The 24,795-nt window shown below is 35.6% G+C and overlaps 1 protein-coding gene across 1 annotated transcript in view; it reads left to right on the top strand.

The window, feature by feature from the left end:
* arid5b (AT-rich interaction domain 5B) overlaps nt 1-24,795 on the top strand; it is a 110,836-nt gene that overhangs the window by 27,547 nt on the left and 58,494 nt on the right. The window contains exon 4 of the mRNA XM_084135296.1: nt 10,213-10,443. Within this exon, the coding sequence (XP_083991422.1) occupies nt 10,213-10,443 (231 nt within the window). The remainder of the gene's footprint in view (nt 1-10,212; nt 10,444-24,795) is intronic.

Genomic DNA, 24,795 nt, shown 5'->3' with positions numbered 1-24,795 from the left:
TAAAATGCTGATTTGGTGCTCAATAAAAATTTTTTTATTGTCAGCGTTGAAATCGGTTGTGTTGCTTAAAATTGTGATTACATTTTTTACCGGATTCTTGGATTAATAGAAAATTCAGCATATCTTTTTAACCTTATTTAATTTCTTTAATGCCACTTTAGATTAGTCCTAATAAAAGTTTTTATTTCTTTCAAAAAGTGTTTCTTTGAATGGTAGTGTATATTGTTACAAAAAGCATTTTAATGTATGAAATATGCCATGCTGAGACTTGTAAGAACACACAATGCAAGCAAATATTCAACCGATTCACTTAGTTTGAACTGATTCAAAGAAATGAATCAAACATTCTAACTGCTGAACGCTTAAGTCAGAGACGCCATTAAAATATCTCACCATGCTCGCATACTCGTGTTAGGGAGGCATTGCAAAACTAGTCTAACGACACAGTTTAGGAAACTTAAAGGCCAAGTATTTAAATGATTGCAACATTCACAATGTTGCTTAATTTATGTATGCTAGCGAGCTGAATAATCACAAATGTATTCCTTTAGATTGCTCAACGCTATATGAATAATTCCCTTTTCTTGAGTTCATCATGGAAAGTGATCTTTCTTATCCAGAAACGATATCTGTGTCTTTTGTATGTGGCTGCACCTTGTTATTCAGTTCTCTATATAGAGGCATCATTAGAATAATAGGCTCAATGTGTCTCTTGGCAAAATAGAACATTTTGACATAACCAAATTTCTTCTACCCTGTCATGTTTTTACAAGAGCCATTAAATGCAAAGTTTGCTGCGTGGTAATCAATAATACAGACAGTTATATTTGGAGCCGGTCCCCCTTTAGGAATATTAGAGCTTTAGGCTTGTTGCTAGGAAGCAACACGAATTGTGCTGGAACTGTAGCGGACGAATGCCCACTGCTGTAAAGTATCGACAGGTGCCATAAATCATCAACCAACGCTTTCGTGCCGACATCAGGGGATATCCTGGAAAAATGAGCTCAGGGTAATTTAAGCTTGGACAAGCTGCAATCAAATAAAGAGTAATATCATAGAATTATGGGTAGATTTGTGCCACGTTGTCCTGGCCACAAACACAATATACTGGGTTTAATCGTCAAGTGATTCTTGTGGCACAATCATACAAACTCACCAAAAGAAACAGTTTCAGTGTAACTGAGTGCAGAAACATTGTGTTTTTCCCAGTTGAATGTTTCCTCTCAGTTTGGTGAAAATACCGTGCGGTGTCCATCATTGAGTAAATAAAAGGCTTGTTTGAAGGGTAATAGTTGAATCTTGAATGCTTCTCGGGATTTTAAGACAGCCAAGTCCTTGGAGAAGAACAAGAAGGCGTAACAGGGACATTTGAATATAAAACACTCCATATATTTAAGTGAAACGGTGGCAAGTGATTGGTTATCTGGGGAATCCGTTCATATTATCTTGCTGACGACCCCATACCTTGTGGAGGAGAATGCAAATAGCCTGAAAGACTAAAGTACTGCTGTTTACTGTGTCCCGGCGTCTTACAGAGGACACAGTCATTGTAAATAGCAGCCTAGCAGGTACCTGAAATTGTCTTTAAAGTTTTAAACTGTTACAGTACCATCAAAACACTTTCAACTTATAGTTAACATGTATAAAGACAACTTGTGTCCATGACTGTACCAATTATGGTATTTAATTATGGTAAAATCTTAATTGTGATTGGGCTAGACATTTAATTATAATGTATAGTATTACAATTTTAAATTTCAGTATAATATAAATAATAATAAAATTGAATATTGCAGTAATGTAGTATTTATGAGACTATTAATAAGTGGATTGAGTTTAAGGGGCCGTTTACACGACACAGGTTTCAACTAAAAACGGAAAACTTCTTATGCGTTTTGACCATTTATTTACATGACAATGGCGTTTTGGGGACCTGAAAACGGTTTAGAAGTGCACGTTTTTGAAAACGATACAGTTATTGTCGCCGTGTAAACTACAAAAAGGTGAATTTGTGAAAACGGTGACGTCACGTGCATGCATATTATGTGTTCAGTCTGTAGGCGCATAGTGTTTCTTTACAAAATGACATCGCCAACTACTGGCCTGACATGAATAATACAGCGTTTTTAGTCGTTTTCGCGGATCCGTGTGAACGGGGATCGTTTCGACAACTTTGTTGTGTGTTTGCGAAAAAAGCAAAGGAAACACTTTTTCGGTTTTAGTACATTATTTGTCATGTAAACGTAACCTGAGTGGACCAAAAAGAGATCTGAATTCACTTTAAGTGTTGTTATTAACTAATTATTTTTCTTTTTTTTCGTTGATTGAAATATAGAATAAATAAAATAAAATAAAACATTAGATTAGAAATTTACATGAAAATGTTAAGTTTTGTCTTTGCAGCTTACAGAAATAAAATACATTTAAAAGTAAACTAAAACTAAAAATAGTAAACTAAAAAGAACAAAAAAAAAATCAGCTAAAAAAAAAATTAAATAAAAATGACAAAAGTACATAACACAATTTATAAAATTTATACTAAAATTAAAATGAAAATTGAAAATATAAAAATACAAGCAACATTTTTTATAAATACTATATATATATATATATATATATATATATATATATATATATATATATATATATATATATATATGTATATATGTATATATATATATATATATATATATATATATGTATATGTATGTATATGTGTGTATATATATATATATATAATATATAATATATATAATATATGTGTGTGTATATAGAAATAATACTTAAAACTGCAAAGTGAATGGAATGAGAGTTTTAAAGGACTTAAAGGACACTCTTAAATGTGAAGTGATAAAATACCAGTTTGATTAAACTTATGTTGTTTTTCCTGAAAATTGTAAACTGTGGCACCGTCATAGCAACATTGCTTCAACCAATAGCATGAGCTTGAGGCGGGACTATTTGTTTGTCGATTTCATGGTACTGTAGATGAGGAAAGTGTTTTGGGGAAAAATAATTTGCAAATATTATTTTTTTGTTTGTCATTATTTTTGCTAATGATGCTCGTGGCACAGACGTTTCTGTTGGCACAAAGAGCTCCTGTTTGAGTGAGATTTCATGCCTTTTATTCTTGTAGCTTTGATATCTAAACAGCAGCTATGAGATGTTAAATGTTGTTAACAGATTGCTTTTCATATCCAAATAACTGCACTATAATTGCTCTGACCAAATCGTACAGCCCTTCTTTTGTCCTTTACACCTCCAAATAAACCTGTACATTGTTATTCTGTATCATCACGAACGATCGATATTGCTCGGGTAGTGTATGTTAGAATCTTTTCTGGCTCTCACATCAGACATATTGAAGTATCAGAACCCATTTAATGACCCAACAGGGGCGCAGAATCTCAGCAGCCCGCAACATTAATAGATGGATGTTTTTGACTCATTAGAGGTCGCGGCTGTGAATAATAATTAGGGAAAGACTGATTATGCTGAACCCAACTATAATAAGACATGCATTTAAAATGTCTCTACAATCTCTGCACACACACACACACACTCATCACTCCAACATAAAGCACACACACAGGAAATTGATTTGTGGGTTTATGGCTGAAGTGCAATTTTGTTAACAATTATTGACGGGGAGTCTTGCATTAAAACAGTTGCCGTGGCGATGACACACATTTTCCTTTCATTATTGTGTTCTGTGGTGCAGAGAGCACTAAAATACTAACACACACCAATAACTTTAGCATCAACGCACGCTTATTTTAAGTATCCAGGATAACTAACAAGCAAGCAGCTGCTGTCAGGATTCCAGGAATGGTTCTTTTTTTTTTTTACCTTTCTATCTCTGTCCTCACGCTTGAATTGATATTTTGACCTGCATATTTTAAAGAGACAGGTAGCTATTAAAGCGTGTTTGTTGAAGCTGACTCATTGGCAGGGATAATGTGTTGGGTAAGGGTTGTTTTGGAGGGTGGAGATGTAGAGGAATGTATCTTAAGGTCTGTGTTTGACTTTCTGGGAATTCACCGGCCTACTTGACGAAACGTTTGAAGAATATGCGTAATGTACATTAGCGGCGGTTGTTTTTATTGGGGCTTAGTCAGAGTTCCCTGGTGTCTGCAGAAGATGTTTGGCTGATAGCAAACAATGTGGTACTGAGAGCTCAGGTTTCATTGTGTTCTAATCAAAGGGGCTTTTCATGTCGTAATCTGGGGTTATGGACTTATTTGTAAATGTTTGTTTGGCGAAAAACCTCACGGAAGACGAGTGACAGGTAATTTGGATAAATGGCCCTGTAAACTCCCATCACAAGCTTGGGCACGTTCGAGAATGAACTTTGAACAAACATTATGAGATGTTTATCTGAATTTATGCACCATAATTGCAATGTAAAGTACACTCGTTTTTTTTGTTATTGAAAATACCTTGGGCTTCAATTAGTATTTATATACTGTTCTCACTTTATCTGTCTCCTTGGGCTTTTTGTTCTGTCTTGTAACTTGACATTCTGTCCTTTTGCGAAATAATGAAGAAGTCGAGCACCTGAATTTCGTTCCGTCTCATCAAAACAAAGGTTCTGTTCAAAAATGGCTTCATTCATTTTGATTGATGTCACAGATGCTCAAACCAAGTTTTATAGAACAAAAATATCATGAATTATTAAAACTCAGGGGCTTTTTACCACATACGCCTGTGTTTTATGTTTAATTGGTCCTCTTTGGCAGCGGCGAGTGCTGGAGAGGTGTTATGTAAATATATTCCCACAGAGGCCCATTTGACATTTTGTGGAGCACTTGAGCAGTATGCGGAGAGCAAACTGACATAGGGAAAATGTCCATTCATTCTGATAGGATGAGACTTGTTAGGATTGCTCATGCAGATTTAAGTCTGTTGATTTTGCGACCAGTCAGCGCCTATGTGTAGTACTTATAAAGCACATATTAATGCCTTATTCTGCATGATCATATTTTACATCTCTTAAGACGAGACACGGCAGGCAAAAACATCGTGGGTTTTTTTACTGGTCAGTTTTGAGATTTTGGGATATTTGTCTTCAATAACATGTCTTCTTTCAGACTTGTGGTGAAAAAAAGTCTGAAATACACATTTAGGTGTTTATTTTATTACACTTTGTCTGTTTGCGTCTGTAGATTTCTCATAAATTCAACAAAAGTTGGCGTTCTTAATCAACACGCTGCTCCGCGATCGCTGCCGGCTCCCTGTCATCACATTAGGAAGCTCTCTCTCTCCTGTACAATCCTGTCGGATCCAAATATGGTGATTTCCTTTTTATCAGCAACCAATCGTGAAAGTAAAAGGACTGAATGCGCAATCTCATTGGCTGATGATAAATCTTTAAAGCCCATTTTCTCAAAATGACTTTTCCCTCATACTCCAAGTCCGAAATCTCCACTTCAGTAGCACCTATATACACCAAACTTTCCAGTCTTGTACCTAGTTATATTATGAAGACATTTACAGAGGGATTTGTAAATATATTATTCCTAGCCTGATTTATATCAGGTTCTAACATTTTATTCCAAAAAACATGGCGAAAATAATTTTTTTAAGGCTATTGACAGTATTTTCTGATTTACAGGATAACAAAAGTAGATATCCATAAATCCCTCTGTAATTTTTTTCCCATCTAATATGTGAACACATTGAAAAAATTATTTTTAACCTGGCTTTATCCAATACTCAGATTTCGTTTTTGAAAATGCAAATTAGCGCATATTTAATTAGATATGGCCTAATTTGCATATTTAAACATTAGATTACAGAAAACTTGTAATACATTTTTTTTCTCATCTTAATGTAGGTAATCAACTGGGAAAGTTTCATGGTGATATCTGCTAGTTAAAAATTGTACCCTATTCACCTGTAGTGTCTCGCCTTAATCCTATCCAATTCCTAATCCTAACATTACTTTACTAACTATTAATAAGCAGTAATGCTACAATGGCATACAGCTCAAAGATCATTGATGAATCCCGTTGTCTCCAATATTAGCTTGGCAGTAATGATAATTCAATCCAAATCAAAGCGCTGTGACTTCATTTAGCTAATCTTATTCTATAATGGAGGATTGTGGAGGAAAGTTGCTCCCAGGGGTGCGGATATAGATTTGTAGGCTTTTATGTTTTACTATAGCCTGAGCTGCTGCAAAAGTCATAGTTATTAGTTAATAGTGAGAATTGGACCCTGATCTAAAGTGTGACGGAAATAGTTTGATTGAATGATTCAACGACTCACATATAAATACTTCACTTGTTTAATTTACTGGATAAGTCAGCGTTTTCGAATGATTCAATGACAAATACATTTTTAAACAGTCACTTGTCGCCACCTAGTGGCATAACAATGTGATTTATACAATCTTTATATATATCAATTTACTTTCAAAAGGTGATTTGCTCTATTTTGATCGTTACTGTAGACATCTAGCCTGGGAAAACCCTGACGAACTTCCGGCAAATTTGAGATTTGCTCTGCGAGTCCGTCTGGCCAAGAGCCCATTCAAGCCCATTTCCAATTTTTCCAAATCGAGGCACCAATCACAAACGTTGAGGCGGGCACAAACGTACCAATCACAAACGTACACGATGACGATCGCTCTGATTGGTTTTAGGTCTATCCAATTGCGCCCAGAGGCATTTGAGCGACATCCGTTGGTGACGCCCTTTTGGAAATGGGCTGTGAACGAACCTTCCCCAGACCCACTCTCAGTTACAACTGAGAAGGGTCTGGTGTCAACCAGGCTAGTAGACATCAATGTTTTTATCCGAAATAAAAACGTCTATCCCAGTACTTCTGTGATAAATTTGAACATTTGTAACCCAGAAATAATGATACTGTGTGGCTGAAAAGATTTGTGAAGCTGTTTCATGATAACTGCTCTCTCTGGTTCAGCGACAGCGTTAACCATGATTTGAATGTTCGCTGTGATCGTACTTGTCAAACGTTTAATAGACAGCTGAATCGCTGTCATTTTGGAATGAGATCGTGTGGTTGTTTGATCGTGATCTTTTAGCGATTAATCGTGCAGCTCTAGCTTCATGTCAAGTGTGTTACAGGAAAATTGGCATAATGTGATTTTCAGTGCTCTCTAATCATAGTGTCGTCCTAGCCAATTGAATTGCTAAGCATGAGAAATCCTTTCTTTAGAAAAGGTTAGAATTTATTAACAGTGTGACAGTAGAGCATGTTCCTGACCTCTTCGGTCCAAAGCCAAATCTAATCAAGGAAGTGTATGTAGGATTCCTGCGTGATTCGCATGGCACAGTGCGGCCCTTAAAGGATATTTTGAGACCAACCTCAGTGGTGCTAATTGCAAGTAAATGAGGAGAAAACTGTGGGTCTTAAATGGGTCTTCAAACTGTTAAAATTAGGTCAAATTGTTTTTTTAATTCAACAAATGGCCAGTGAATGGAACCTTAAGAAAATGTTATTTGTCCACCTAAATATTATGAGACCAGTTTTCTTTTCTAATAAAATAAAACCCTGTTACCAAAATTGGAAATGTCTTAATACAGCCCAAAGCCCTTATTTGTGTAATTTTAAACTTAAATATCAATGTTCAAAATATATAAAATAAATATACAAAATGAATACTATTTAAATATATATATATATATATATATATATATAAAAGCAAACACATATAGTATATCTACATAAACAATATAATTTAAATGTTTGGGGTCAGTATTATTTAAAAAAATATATAGGCCTACTTTTTATTCACCAAGGGCACATTCAATTGATCAAAAGTGTCAGTAAAGACATTTATAATGTTACAAATGACTATTTTTAACAATTCCAAGTTCTTTTAAACATTCTATTCATCAATGATTCTTATAAAATTCCTAAAGAATCCTATAAAATTATCATGGTTATATATAACCATAAAATATTAAGTAACATAACTGGTTTTAACACTGATAATAATAAGAAATGTTTCTTGAGCAGCAAATCAGCATATTAGAATGATTTCTGTAGGATCATGTGACACTGACATGGAGTATCACAGGAATAAATGACAATTAAAAATATTCAGAGACAAAACTGTTATTTGAAATATTTCATAATATTATTGTTCTGTATTTTTGATCAAATGGTGAGCATGAGACTTTCCAAAACATTTTTTTTTTTTTTTTACTAGGGGAAATCATGTGCTAACAGTGTTGTACACAAAATGCGTGACAGAGTTAAATATTATGTTTTGGGAATTAAAGTCTTCCATGTTTTAAATATCAGTTAAACAGATAATGTCACCATTATGACACTATTGATTTTTATTGTCTGATACGGATTGTCTAGAATGCCTAGGCTTTTTAAAATGGATGAGACAGATAAAAAAGAATGAGAGGAAATGTGCTTTCCCAAGAAGAAAATGTAATGGATGCAGTAAAAGTCCAATAAAAGAATAAGCAGTATAAATCAAAATATTTCATGTTCTCTTCTCTACAGCCGTCCATTTGAGACTGCAGTCTCTATATTTCATTTGAAACAGGCCGCTGTAGTCATGCACCATCAAATGTGATCAAATATGTTGAGCAATAATAATACGAGGTCAACTAAATTATTTTTGAACAAATGATCGTGCATCTGTTCTGTGAAGTTTTTAGATGGTTTGTGTTTGCTCATCTTTCTCTCATGAGCAGATTTGGGGTGGAATCTGTTTGTGTGACCAATGACAGATGGGGGGAGTGTTCGGGAAACCTTTTTGAAAACACTCATTATTTTTGCAGTTCCGTTTGGTGATACTAGTGGTGCAAATTAGAAATATGTTTTAAAAATTGCTTTATATAGCTCAATACGTTTAAAAAATTGCTTTATAGCTCAATACGTTTCAAAATTTGCTTTATAGCTCAATACAACAGAATGTTTGCGGCCATTGTGTGTGAATAAAGCAAAATAGCTTGTTCTCTCCAGGGATGCCATCGTTTGAGGTTTGCGACTTGCGTGTCATATTGCAAATTTAATTCTGAGATGTCAGGTTTGAGGTCTAGAGATGCGATGATTCTTTGATTCAGCCAAGAGGGGTGTTTTTTTTTCGATTTCTGATGGGAAGACTAACAGGCAAATGCTATTGCTCAGATCTCTGATCTCCAAGAACTGAGTGACGTGGCTTCCTGCCCAGAATCTTTTATATTGCCAATCCTAACAGAGAGCTGTCATGTTAAACCAGCAGCTCAGGCTATAGTAAAACATAAAAGCCTACAAATCTATATCCGCACCCCTGGGAGCAACTTTCCTCCACAATCCTCCATTATAGAATAAGATTAGCTAAATGAAGTCACAGCGCTTTGATTTGGATTGAATTATCATTACTGCCAAGCTAATATTGGAGACAACGGGATTCATCAATGATCTTTGAGCTGTATGCCATTGTAGCATTATGACTCATCAAATGATGTCAAACATTATTTTTGCAATGAATACACAAGTTGGATTGTGTTAAAGCTGAAATTCAAATATGGTATTGGATGTCTTGTTTCCAACACACTCTGTAAGCAGTAGACCAATCACAACAGACTGGGCCGTCTAACCAATCAGAGCAGCGTAAGAAAATAACAAAACAGGGGCATTAACTACAATGTTTTTGGTACAATCTTCGCTGACTGCAACCGTAAGATCTAGTCCATTGGTAACGCAAGGTTGACTGCTATATGGAAAAAGTTCGCACTTTGAAATGTTCGCATTTATCAGTCAGATTTGCTGCTGAAATGACGGCAGTACTCATAGCGGCAAGAGACTTATTCTGGTAAAGTACCATCTGTATGCAGTATGGTGCCATCAGAATATCCAGAGTAGCCTGACATATCAACATTGGTTCAACCAATGGCGTAACAATGGGGCGGGACTATTTGTTGGTCTGACCAGTAGCAGATGCGGTAGTGTTTGAAAGCCATTTTTATTTTTCCAGGCATTGGCACATAGTATTGCTGTTTTGCGCACATATAGGGACCTTTACTTTAAGTCCTTCATTATCTTACACTATAAAAAAAGTTTTCTACTTTCTACTTCATATTTTAACGTTTAATTCAATGTTACTTTTGTGAAATTTACTAACAATTTTATTTAAAGGTTTAAAGTTATTTTAAGTCAATTTTATCAATTTCGAGTTACTTTTTGTGTGGCAGAAATGCCAATGCTCTCTTTTAAAAATGTTTTATTCTTTCTTGTCTTTAGGTGATGATGCAGAGGGAAAGAAGGTTCTGGTATTGAGTTACCCCCAGTACTGTCGGTACCGCTCCATCATCGCTCGGCTTCGGGAGAGGCCAAACTCCCTCCTGACGGACCATGTGGTGCTGGCCCTGGGAGGAATCGCCTCCCTCACCAACAACACACAGATCCTGTACTGCAGGGACACTTTCGAGCACCCTACGCTGGTTGAGAACGAGAGTGTCTGTGATGAATTTGGTAAGTGGAATTTTTATAAACTGTGAAACAAACTCTAGGCAAGTACGTGAACGCAAACATGTTTTTGTGCGTCATAGTGTTCAAAAATGCGTCAGGCCACAGAGATTGAGGGATATTGCCATTTTATGACCAATTGCGATACAGATTATTTTTACAGTGTGTACAATAACCAATATGCAGAAGTAATTTTTAATTTGTTTAATTTGTTTTTTAACAATAATAAGTTCATGATAACTTTATTAATAATTATTACTATTGTGATTTGTCATTATATTTATGCAAAGCTGTTTGATCTAAATGGTTGCAAATTTGTTTCCATTTTTGTTTTGGGATGTCGAATTTTTAAAGGGGTTATTCGCCGCTAGAAAATGGGCTTTTAATTAAACTTGGCTGCCTATTGAAATCTGTGCTTCCTGACTACAGAAAAAGGGCTGTTGTTTTCCCTTTTGCCAAATAGGTTGGAAAACTACAACACCCATAATGCACTGGGCATGTTGCTGTTCAAGGCCATTCACAGACTGCTCCTATTGGATAGGCTTGACCAGTATCAAAAACCACCTTGCTTGAGTATGAAATACTTCTTAGCAAAGTTTTAGTCATAATGGTGTTGACTTGTTGACTTGTATGAATGGTGTTGACCCTAGCACAAGTGTTCTATGAATAAACGTTTAGTGGACGTGCGTTATCTTCAGTTTCCATTGAAGGATCCAGAGCGTTGTTGGCTGTTGATAAAGGCTGCAAAAAAAATCTGAAAAACTTTGTGTTTGTAGTGTCGTGGATGACCACGAACACAGTGTTTTAGGCCGAACGGAGGGGATAAACTGAAAGAAACTGCCATTCCAACAGTTAATTAAAAAGCCAATGTTGCGTTTTGCATAAGCTGGGAAATAAATGGGAATTTCTTGTGCCAGGTAACGTTGTTCATTTACATATACTACTGACATTTTAACAATACAAAGTGGTTTGAAAATTGGCAAAGTTTACATAATAGGCTTGAAAATAATAGCCTGTTATTTAAAACATTTACTCATTCCCTTACAGTCTCATTAAATGGTGCTACTTATCTGTAGATGTAGATATTAATAAATAACCAATAACTGAGTTAAAAAGTGTGTACAAAGTGTTTTTAAGTTAAGAAGTGTGGAAATCGGTGGAAAATCGTAACTTGTGTTTTTTTTTTACTGCCACAATAATGAAAAAAATCATGTTAAGCATTACTTACAACACTACCACTTTCTTGCAATGTATTGACCAAACATTTGTGTTTGCGTACATGCATGGAGTATGTTTCTGGCCTCACTGTTTAGAGGCTAATTACGGCTTATTAATTCATATAAAGACTGTTTGCAATGTATAATTGAGTGAAGAAAGAATGAATGATTGGAGGATTGATGCCAAATGATTCAGTAATTGAGTCTGTGGTCTAACTAGTCAAATCAGCAAAACAAGACCCTTATCTTCATTACCTGACTGACGATGGGCTGCGCTGCCGTATGGGAACCGGCTGTTTTATCACTGTTGGCGCACAAACAGAAATGAGTGACTTTCAGCTGATGATTGAAACAGACACTCGTGGCTTTTAGCCTGTCGAGTTGAGTCGAGAGCTTGTTGTATGAGTAGAACTCTCAGATGAACTGAAAGCCTGCTTTTACACTGAGGTCTCAGTCCGTCACAGTCCGTCTGCTTGTGTGAGTAACATATTTTTTCAAAAAGATCTGCTGTGATTTCAAAAACAACGATTCGTCCCACTTTTGGCTGATGGTTAGATAACCTCAACCAAGTAATTACTCTCTGTAAATGGCAGTCTTTCTCTGATCATTTTGTGTTTGCAGTGTACACTGATAGTATTACTATGTTAATAACCATGTTTGATTAGATTTGATCTGTCGTATTGTGTTTACACAATGTGCAAAATACATGTTTTCAAAATCGACTAGGTTTTAAAGAAGCACTGGATAAATATGCTGATTTTGGGTCCATCAGATCGGAGATTCAGAGATTTTTAAAGATTTTTTTTAGTTTAGGTTTTAATATACTCCTAAACTATTTTTAACTTGACACGCTGTCCTAAAAATATGGTGATGCTAAAAAGATACTAAAAACAATAAATATTGAAAAAGATTTTAAATATACTAAAAAGAAAATTGACAGATCATAGTTGACCTCACTAATTGGCTACTCAACTACGGTCTGTGCGATTGGATTTAAATATTATGAAAAGTGTTCAATTGAGCTGAGAGTACTATGTTGTTGTTTTTTATACCTGAAATAATCAATATGATAAACACAGACTTACAAGAATCTCTGTAGAACTTTTTGAAAAATGGGTGTTCCAGTACAGAAGCCCTCAGGATTTTATAGAACTAGACCCTCAATGCCATCTACTCTAAAGTTTATTAAGTGACCAGTATGTGAAATGAAACTGAATAATGTTAGTGTGATCAGCCTTCTCATAAATGCTTCACTGACATACATTTTTTTTATCACAGAACATACATGACAAAACAAGAAGTTCAGTTTTGGACTCTCTAAGCAGCGCTTCCAGTCTTTAAATGGCCTGTAATTCAGTGTTTGCGTTTCTTATTGGCTTGAACGGCATATTCAAACACAGCAGTTTCCATAGCTTTTCCATAGATGCTGCCAGTTAGAAAGACAGGCTCCACTTTACATGCCCGACTTCCCATTGGAAAAATGCTAGGTTGTTGAATGCTGTTTTGTAAAAGGCGATAGAGCTGTTTACATAACAGCTTTTGACAAGATGGATGAATGAACTGTCAGTGAGTGATACAATTGAGTAAATGGCTCCCAATGACTTTAATGGAGATTGCTCGAAAACACTGTGTTCTGCTCAAAAACCATATTCTTGTCTTGGAAAGTGTAACATAAGGGATTCTGCTTGAATCGGGCAGCCTGCAGGGATTTGCATACCGTGATTAAAATGTCTTTGTTCTCGCCAGGGCTTTAAACACAACTACGGCACGCTGTATAGAAATCCAAAGATGTCATTCTGTTTAACTTCGTTGGGTGTGTTATTTATTAAGGCTTTAACTCAACATATGAAGTCATTGTTCATGTAAAGGCTCCCATACGCTGGATTTGTTACAGAGGGGTAGATCTAGTGTTGGCCATTTCTGAAGCTGAGAAAATCTGAGAGAAACTGGGGGGGGGAAGACTTCAAGTGCTTTTTATGCTCGAAGTGACGGCTACTTGGCGGAAAATCTTCTGCGTTTAGCCTTGTCATTAACTTTTTGAAGCGAATAACAGTGCTTGGCGATGAAGAGGGGAGTTCTACACAACTGAGAGACGTCCAGTGCTTTATAGAAGATGAAAATTGAAAGCAGCGCTATTTAAGGAAAAATACAGCTGGAATGGTATAGACGTGATATTGAATATTTTTATTCATTTGTTCCTCTGCTAATGGAAATAACTGCAGGGTTTGGCTTGCTCTCATGACTCTTTGGTCACATGTTAGGAGACAACAGGATGTTAAATTAACTTCTCACTTGAGTGGGCTTTAAGAGGGTGGGTGAGGATTGAGAATATGGAATTCAATAAGTGATACTGGGGAATTTTGTTCAGGCATCAGCTGATTTGGACCCCTGCTTGTCACATGGTTATAATGACATCCTCTCCACCATAGTGTTTTGGCACAATGCCATTAACATCTGTTCTATTGAAACAGGGCATTATGAAGAGAGCATTCTCATTGATTGGTCAAACATTTAATATATTATTTTATTTTTATTTATTGGCTTTTTGCCTTTAATATACAGGACGGTAGAGATTTCTACAGAAAAGTTTCATTTTAATTCTAGTTAAGGTTTTAGTCATTTTGTTGTATTTTTATGTTATATTTTTTGTGTTTTTAAGTATGTATATATAGTTTTTATTAGGTTTTAGTTATGTACTTCAACTTAAACTAAATGAAAATGAGAAATTTTACCTTGGCAACTAGCTGAAATAAACTAAGATTACGTTTTTTTTAAGCTTCGCCTTCGACAATTATTTTCAGGGTTCCTATACGCAGTTTGGAAAAGTATGGAAAAACATTGTGTTGCCAGAGTATTTCCCCTATTACTAAATCATTTCTAAAAAGTAGAGTGAAGCAGAGTGATTTCATGGCAAAATATTAGTGATTGTTTAGTGATTGTCGAACATTAAACATGCTTTCTGTCATGACGGTGTGAAGCGTCGCAGACAGTGTCTGATGTCGTCCACTATGACACACTATATGAGATGTAACTATCAATTCTTGCGTCCCGGCATCCAGGTTTCTTCTTCTAACTATGTAAGCGCATGTTATCACTTTCGAAAAAACCAATGGAAAAAAAGTGGAGAAAATATTTCCAGATGATTGCACTTTATGCTGTATGAACCATTAATGTTAAATACGGTCTTAAAAATCTTCAGTGAGGTTTGAAAATTATGGAAGTTTGAAATTAAAAATGTGTAGGAACCCTGCATTTTATTTAAGAATAATTATAATAATATTCTGATCCTTACAAATAAATGGGCCATTTTTGCTACAGTTTCTTTTAAAACTTCTACGTCAGTGTTCTCTTCACATGTAAATAAGCAACTTTTACCTGCCCCATCCTTTTAGGAACGCCGCAACGCAACAGATTCACAAAAAAACACTAAAGTGTTGCTCAAACAGTTGATATTGAACTAAAATAACCAGGGACCTGACTACATTGTATTCTTACCATTAGCTCTTCTACTGTTTAGGAACAAACGTATCTGTTCTACTTCCTCCTCATTATTTGGACGCCAAATAAGTCTTGTTGTTTGGAAAATGTGGGAGGTCATATGTATTTATCTAGCTAACGGCAGGAAGTTCAGAGTTTCAGAACAAGTCATTTTTGCAGCTCAGTTTCAATAGATGCTCTTTTTGGATGGGGATGGATGCGTTCTGAGTTATGAAAGTTACTGTATGTTTTCATGGTCCAATGAACTCTTTTATCTCAACAGATCAAGCAAAACTCAATTCCTTATGATATGACCCCTTTATTAGAAAGATATTGCCAAACCCTCTCATACAAAATGCATAAACAAGGGAGAAGAAAAGCCAGAGAGAAATAAGAGGAAAAATCTTTTTTTATCTGAAGGATGTAAGGGAGTTTGGCGAGGGTGAGAGAGTTGTACTGGTGAATTATTGAAGAGAGTTTGTAGGTTGATGCCATGTAATGGCCACACTATTATTTCTCTCTCTTGATTCATTTCCTGCCTCTCACGAGGTTATTTTTAGGAGGTCAGTGTTATTGTGTGAGCATATACTTATGATCTTACTGCATAATAGCTGCTTTATGGAAGGAGTTACACACATTTTCACTGGCGCTTCAGAGGAGCAGCTAATGTTCTCAAGTTGTTCTCATCATTGTGACATGTGCTGTGTGGCAAGTGATCTCATCTCTTTGTTCCTTGCAGGGGTTTATTGCTCCTCCAGGCAGAATTGGGATTAGTGATGGGAATCGGCAGGAATTTAATGATTCTGGTTCTGATTCCACTTAATGATTCTGCTTTCATAACTATTTCATTAACCAAATAATTGATCCGAACTATATTAAAACATCAATACATAGTATTTTGTCAATATACAGTATACGCTTAATATAATATTAAAAGTAGGGCTGTCAATGGTAATGCGTTAACGCATGGATAATGTATATTTTTTTAATTATTATATCTCGGGATTTTTGCATACACATTCACAATGATGAAATTAAGATACGTTTTTATTTCATATTATTTATATTATTTACATTTTTTATATATTTTTTATATATCATTTGGTATTTATATATATATATATATATATATATATATATATACAAATAAATGTGTGTGTATATATATATATATATATATATATATATATATATATGTATATGTATATGTATATGTATATGTATGTATGTATGTATATATGTACACAAATTAATAAAAATACCAAATAATATATACAAAATTTAAATAATGAAAAGAAAAGTTTCAATTTAAAGATTGTAAAAATGTCAAGGTAACACCTTGAAGTACACTGTACACTTATGTCTATATTTTTCAAAGCAAAAAGTATTATTTTTCCCAAATATTATGAATTATTCATTCATAAATATCATAAAACATTTTGGAGAGTCACACCACATGATATGATATTTTACAACCTGAACTAAACTCACTTTGTAATAAAAAGGTCAATGTATCTGATATTTTAAGAGACTTACGATTTCATTTCCTGTTTATTTTCTGCATGTCGGTTGTGCCACATAAATTTGAGTTGGTGAACAAGTTTTTCCAATATCATTAAGCATTCAGGTATTGTAATTCACAAGAAATAATATTAAAATATTATTTTTAAGATTTTTTTTTTTAAGAATTTCTTCTTTATAATATCAGAACAGTTACACTCCTAATTAAAATCCTAGTTACAATACTAATTAAATTAATTAAATTTTGGATGTATTATTTCTGAATAAATTACTAAAGCAAACAAATAACCGTCATGTCATTGACCCAAATTTATAAACATCAACTGAATTTTGATGCTCATGATAATGCTATTTACATTAATCATTGTTTTCTCTGCTGTCTGTGACCCTTTCGAAAACAACCCACAACTTTTTTTTGGCTTATGACCCACAAGTTAAAAACCACTGATCAAGAACCTCCTTCTCAGGAAAACGCTTCTACCACAGCCTGCAAAATACTAATATTATTCTGACCCCTCCATAAATTTCCCACTACTACCCCACAATCCTTATGAAATACTTCAAATATTTTATTAAGAGCACTCGCGTTACTGTCAGGCTGTTTAAGGTTTCTCCTAGGCAGCATCGATAGCAGTGCTGAGATCTGCAGGGAAAGAAAATAAATGACCCATTTTTATGTGGTAAACTTGCCATCTAAATGAAGGCGCAGACGAAACCGGAACACGCTCGAATGTCCTCTGCAATTCAAAATCACGATAAAGGAGAAAAACACGTCATCGCAAGAAATCCATTTTCTTTAAGAGCAAATTATTAATATTGAATCATCTAAACTGAGTGGCGTCTTGATGAGAAATATAAATGGGTCTATCTTTTCACTAAACAACATGCTATCATTAATAATCCCCCCAGCAGTGGGCATCAATCACGCTGTAATCGTACACACAGCATTCTCGTCACATAGCTCAGCCCCTGCTGGATTACCCAGCATCCAGTCTGTCTGCCCATCAAATCCATTCAGGCTAATAAAGAAGTGGGTTGTTCATAATCATTCCTTTTGCATACTCCTAAACAGAACAGGGAATCAATTCCAAGTGGGGGAAAATACACCAAGACAACAATAGTATGATACACAATGGTAAAAAGACCCATACATAAGATGCACAATATATATATATATATATGTGTGTATATATATATTGTGTATCATATATATATATATATATATATATGTATGGGTCTTTTTAACATTTTTAACACAATATGCTAAATGGCATGTAAGATTGTCCACAAAAAAGAAAAATCTAGTTTAAAACACATTGTCTGTGTATATATATATATATATATATATATATATATATATATATATATATATATATATATATATATATATATATATATATATATATATAAATTCCCAAAACCATCATGAATACAAATAGTACATTTCATAAGAATGTGACAATGTGTTTTAAACTAGATTTTTCTTTTTTGTGGACAATCTTACATGCCATTGACCATTTAGCATATTGTTGGGCCTATGTTGTTTGTTTGTTTGTTACAATATTAATACTTTTAAATTCTTGCTGTCCAATGTTAAATCTGGGAGTAGTCCTGGGAGGGAACGGATGATGGTTTTTGGTTAGTACATGTGGCTTTTGGAAGCTTTGAATAATTGGATGCTGGGAAAGGATTTATCATTGTGTGAGCACGGAAGTGACTTTTTTGAATATTGAGAAACATCAGGCACTCCCTTTTTTCTTACCCATCAGGAAGAAAAAAAGATGGATCTCCAGGCAGAATGACGTATTACCCAGTTGATTTTGCAATCAGAGCCTGTCCTCAGGCATAATACTTAAGTAAACAAAGCTGTCTCCAAATTGGTTCAGCTTTCCAGCGAATTCACTGCACTTCTCTTTTCTATTTATGGCAGCAGTTTCTTGTTTAACAAGATAGGATATGAGCTACTCTGAATGTTATAATTAAATATTTGGTAGTTTGTTTGCTTGACAGACAGCATGCACTTTGTGTTCACCAAAAAAGAAACTTTTGCTAAGATGCGAACATATCACACATTGTTTAGAAAAACAATTTCTATTTCTCATATTTCCCTGCCCTAAGTTAGTTCACCCAAAATTTTTAATTCTGTCATCATTTGCCATGTTTCCATCCAAAGTTGCGAATTTAGGATTAAGCTCTAAAAAGTGATTTGACAACCAAATTAGCTGCTGTGTGTAAGTGGCAAATAATGATTAATGGCTTTGCAATCTGAGCATCATAACAAAGCATGTTAATGGATACGTATGGTACTCTATGCAAAATACTAAGGGCCAGATTCACAAGAACACAGATGCAGCCGGATCATTTCCACAATGACCAACGCAATCTACCAAGAGCAGCGCTAATTAGCGTCTGGTTTAAGACATGCTTTTTTTGGCCAGTAAATAATGGCGCAAATACCAGTAAATTGACTTGCGCAAACCTCCTAAAAGTAAATCACCTTGCATGATTCATTTATATACTCTCCTCCCATGCGTCTGAAAGGGAAACTCCTACTATTCATAATGCAATAATGTCAGCCTCAAAAATAACTGTGTCCATGCCTTTTAAGAGCAAATTTTTCACTGCATGTCTTTAGTAAATCCTGACAGTAGTATTTTAAGACCAAACAAGGGTTTGCGTCATTTTGGACCTTGACTGTTCACTCTAATTATGTGGAAAAAAAAAGTCCAGGTTAGAAAATCATACAGGTTTGGTGGTGACAGCATTTTTATTATTGGCTGAACTATTTCTTTAAACCGCAGCCATTCAAAAATACGGGAATTTATAGTCATAACTTGCATTAAGCGAGAAAAGGGTGCTTATTAGCTCTGACTGTTTTTCTTTCTAACAGTTGTGCAACACTTACAATTGTTTGATGTGTGTATGAGGTCACACTGTAAATTCTGAAATGTTCTTTTTCTTTCCCTCTGTTCTGTTTGATTCCATTTTTTTTCACTTGTTTCACAATCTGGGTTGGATTACTAAAGGTCATGCATTTTTAAAAGCCCATATGCCTCATCCATGTGTCTTATTAAGAATTCAAGGAGAAACTGAAGGGCCAATTCCCTTTTTTTCATCTTTTTCAATTAATACGAGTTATACTAGTTTGCACATTCCATATTCTTACTCCACTAGCAACAAATGGCCTCTTAAAATCAGAAAATGTTTTACCTTTGAGTGGAATTTACATAATTGTCTGGTGAGGTATGATATTCCTCCCATTCCATAATGAATAACATGCAGATCCAGATGCAGTCTTGCCAGCACACAGCCTTGAGAGATATCCTTCATTGGATAAGTGCTGGCTGTGTGGGAAGGGGCACATGTAATTTGTGGTTTACGCCACTGTGACTGCAGGGTCACTATTTATCAGTTCAAATTAATTCTACAATGGCGTGCTTAGATTTCCCACATGGCAGATCGGTGAAGGGTATTCGGTTGTACCTCCAGGAACCCTCAGTTGCCAGTGGAGATGTTTTGTGAAGTTAACAGCTTCATGTTGGACATTTTTAGGACATTCCACCCCCTGCTGTAATGAGTATCAGACCCGAAACATAGTCCTTCACTAGAACACAAATGCAATCCAAATGCATGACCAACACAGTGCAAGGGTGGAGTCGTGTTGTACGCAGTTTGCTGTGAATAATCACAATTTATTGCACATTTAAAACTTGTAATCACAGATCTACACTGCCAGGGTCAGTAAAGTTTTTTTTAAAGAGAAATACATTTATTTATTTTTGCAAGTTATGTTTTTGGTCTTTTTGTGCCTTTATTTGATAGGACAGTAGAGATTTTGACAGGAAAGCGTAGAGAGAGGGGAAGGGGATCGGCAAAGGACCCCGAGCCGGGAATCGAACTCGGGTCGCCGGAGGCGCAGTTGCGCTATATGTCGGCGCGTTAACCATGGGGCTATTGGCGCCGACGATAAATTTATTTTAAATGGACAAATCACTTCGGCAGATCAGTTTTCCCCACACCTATTCTTTTCCCCGCCATTGACAATGTTCCGTCATTTATGACACAACGCTTCCCCGCCATTGACAGAATTTTCCTGCTTTCTATGTTTTCACTGTTATATGGTAGGGGGCGCTATTACACATCTTCTGAAATAGTGCAGAATCCCCGGATCAGAAACCAAGCGAAGAAGCAGCAGAAGCAAGCGATTAGAAGCAGCAGAAGCAAGCGATTAGAAGCAGCAGAAGCAAGTGATTAGAAGCATTGTACTGTAAGCTAACATGATCATCAAGCGTTAAATTAGCATAAACTGCCAAATTTTATCGAATGAAATGTCAAATGTCGAATGAAATTTACTTTTATTCCGTAATAATGCATTAAATTGATCAAAAGTCACAGTAAAGATTTTTACATTGTTACAAAAATGTAACTGACCCCAAACCGTTTATTTACACATTGGATCCCCAAATTAATGTACTATTATCATATAGGAATTATAATCAATAATTGAATAATTGTAATCATTAAAAAATATATATATATATATTCTATAATGTAATATTATATATTTTTTTCTGTATGCGCTCGTTTGCATTCACCAGCTCTGGAATTGCCACAATTATCCAAGTACGGGAGAGAGCGACAGAATGAGTAATTAGCCTGAGCGTATAATGCTAGTCGTAGAAAGTGGGGGAAATAAATGAGTGCTGCATTAATTGCATCCATTTGTTTTTATTATTATTGTGATGTACAGTCGACACTAATCCCAGAAATTAAGGCTAGAAGTAAAAGGTTTTCAAAGAGATCAGGCTTGGCTCATTAGTCGAGGTCTCTCAGGTGTCTACGTCATGTTTGGACCACCATGCCAGCACACTTTGGCTTTTCCATGAAAGGCTTTTGAAATGAGGACTTTAGTTCCTGCATTGCCCTGGGTTCGAGCTCAACAGCTGCCCTATATTCTTTTATGAATCATAAAATGTGTCTGGACAGCATCCCTTTGCAAAGAGAACTTCTGCATAGTCCTCCACATGATTTTCCAGAAAGTGTTTTGTAACACATCATATCAAATTAAAAACCGAATTCCCATTATTTCCAGCTAATGTTCCCCGGGGCATTTGGAGGTTTGTTGTTCTGACAGCTGAGAGAGCAACCGACTACTTATTAAGTGCTGAGTGCCTGCTTTCACATTTCCCACCAACTCACAATACATCCCTCGTGTCTTTAAACACACTGTTAAAATGATGTTGTCAAAGTATCCCAACAATTGTCTATCATAGACCCAGCAGAGCGTCACATAACCCCCCAAAGGCCAACAGGATTAACTGATTCCAACGTAAATGGACAAATCACTTCGGCGGATTAGTTTTCCACACACCTATTCTTTAAGAACATAGTGTCACTGTGTATTTTTTTCCTCGGTCCCTCAGCAAATCCTAGAAGACAAATCCGGTTTTGGCCGTATGGATTGTCAGGATTGACATTTGAGGCTGCGCTGATATTTTTAGTGTCCTCTGCTGTGATTTGGACTAATTGCTCCACTGACTCCCTTAAGTTTTAAAAGCTCATTCTCTGCAATAAATCCTCAGGAGAAGCGTTGAGGTTTCTCGCTCAAATGAATCAACTTTGTTCCCCCTCCCCTTTCAGCTTTCTGGAAAAGGAGTATGCGTGTCAACACTTGAATAGCTTGTGTAGTGTTGTAAAGTAACCGGAGAGAAACAGCCATGACGTGCATTGATTCGGAATGCTCTGCTGAGAAAGTAAATATTGAGCTTGATTTTTAGTTGCATGTATCCCCACTAGACTACTTAGAGGCAAGTTTAATAATTCATGCCAAAACAATTGAGCTCACCCTTTTGGGGCCAAGAATGATATATTTATTTATTTTTTGTGTGCACATGCTGGCAGGAAATCTGTTTTTTAGACAGGTGAAATGTCACTTGAAGCCACATTGGGGGTTTAATTCACATTTTTCATATTGTGGCCTGGTTTTTTAGATGCAGATTTTTGTGCATCCTATGATTTATTGCCATGCTCTGTGCATTTCCCTATAAACATTTAATGAGACTGAATACATGCACATGAAATCTGTCTGATAATAGCTTTGCTTCAAGGAGCATGTGGCAAGAGCATTAGGAAAACATTACTTCCTTGTTTGTGTTTTTTATGCATCTTTTCCTCTTTCTTGCCAGTCAGAAATGTTCCTAGTTATTATTTGAGAGCCATATAACGGATGTAATTTGTAATTCGATAACGCAAGGCTTTTCGGGGCCCCTTGACTACACTTTATCTCATCTATCTTGAGTAAATAGTTTCCCGTGGAATGAGTGCGCTTGATTTTCTTGTTGAGTAATGTCTCTCCTTATAATTTTTTAGCTTTGCAATTAAAAACCGCCGCTGTTAAATAGAGCTCAATGTGGATGCGGATGAAAGCAACAGCAAATGCTCTTTCTCTGATATGGGCATTTGAGAATGTTAAGACATGTTTAAAGAGGGTTTTTCCGTTTATAGCCCCTTTATGGAATCGCAAAATGGAAGACATGCTCTGTTTTCCCACAGCATTACCCTGTGAACAATCGCAGATTGTCAAATAAATTTCAACTGCACACTTTAACGGCGAATTACAGTGAAAGCTCTTTGTTTGTCTACTTTAATTTTCTGTAAAATACATCATGAATGAATGCATTTTTTTTATGGCGGAGGTTATGCAATGTTCCTAAATGCCACACAGAGCTTTCTATTTGAAGCGCTTGAGCTTTTTACATCAAATTAATCCATAAAAGGCTTTTCCTCCTGTCTAAACAATGACCAATAAACACGGCAACCACGAATAAGCAGCTCAGAGAGGAACTTCAATAACATGCTCATTACTCAGATGGTTATTTATAGTCACATACTGCTTAATCTGTGTTCTCTTTCAGCCAGTGGTCTCGATTTCTTGCCTGAATGTTATTATCACAGGAAGTAGGGCACTAACTGTTCTTCACATATTAAACTTTAATCAGATCCTAGTTTGCAGCATAGCCGTTAGCAGTTGACATATTATAGATTCAGACTTGTCTTTTGCCATCTGTGCTCTTTTGTCAGAGGGTTGACCAGACGTTGGGACGAGCAACAGACATGCTGTAGAATTGATGCATATTTAACGTATTTCACACTTCAGGCTGAATAAGCAGCATACGTTTTGAGCGTGAATGGGACGTATGGTTAATTCACTCAGAAACAGGGTCCCTAAACCATAGGGGTGACTGCGGTGTGCAGAGGTGATGTTAGAGGTGTGGGTTCAAATGAAATCTCTGATAATGGCCCCTTGGAACAGAATGTGCTGTAATGAAGAGTGGGGACTCCTCACACACTAAAACATTGAGCTGAAAATACAGTAAGAAGCGGTAATATTTGAAATATTATTACAATTTGAAAAGTTAATATATTTTAAAATGCGTTTAAATTTTAAACGCACATATATTTATATATATATATATATAAATATATAGTATTAATATTTGTTATATTATTATATAAATAATAAATATTATTTAGATCATAATATTACAAATATTTACAACCGTATTTAGAATTGAAAATAATTTTTTGTAGACTTTTTGCTCCACTGTTTGTTTGTGTGTGTGTGTGTGTGTATGATTGAAAAATCTATATAGTAGTTTATGCAGTAAAGTTATCATGTATATTACATTTATCGCTCACGTTGTGGGTCAGGACTATTGTACTGTATTATAGTGACTTATAACCAGCTGTAAACATACAGCACGTGATTGATTATGTCTCTGAGAGGCTGACATGAAATTTTGGACGACTCTGGGTTTTCCTTTATGACCTCGTGTGGACAAATGGAGCGGATTGATATCACTGAGTGATTGATGATGCACGAGCTCTCCGGGCACAATCTGACTGGCTGAGGGGGATCACATGTCATTGGTCTGTTCCTTGTTTGGCTGACCTGAGCTGATTTACGTCAGATACAGTATATTTGAGTGACGTGGCATTCAGCGCTCTTCAGAAGCATCCTGAACAACATAAAACCATTATTTTAATCTACTGACTGCTGTTCGATAGTCATACATGAATAATACCCTGCTTGCTTATGCATAGACAAATACACATTTAATTGCATTACGTTTTGCATCCGCGT

The sequence above is a fragment of the Abramis brama genome, assembly GCF_963993115.1.
Source record: "Abramis brama genome assembly, chromosome: 14".
NCBI classification, from domain to species: Eukaryota; Metazoa; Chordata; class Actinopteri; order Cypriniformes; family Leuciscidae; genus Abramis; species Abramis brama.
The sequence above is the reverse complement of the archived record's forward strand: the minus strand, read 5'-3'. Positions and strand labels throughout refer to the sequence as shown.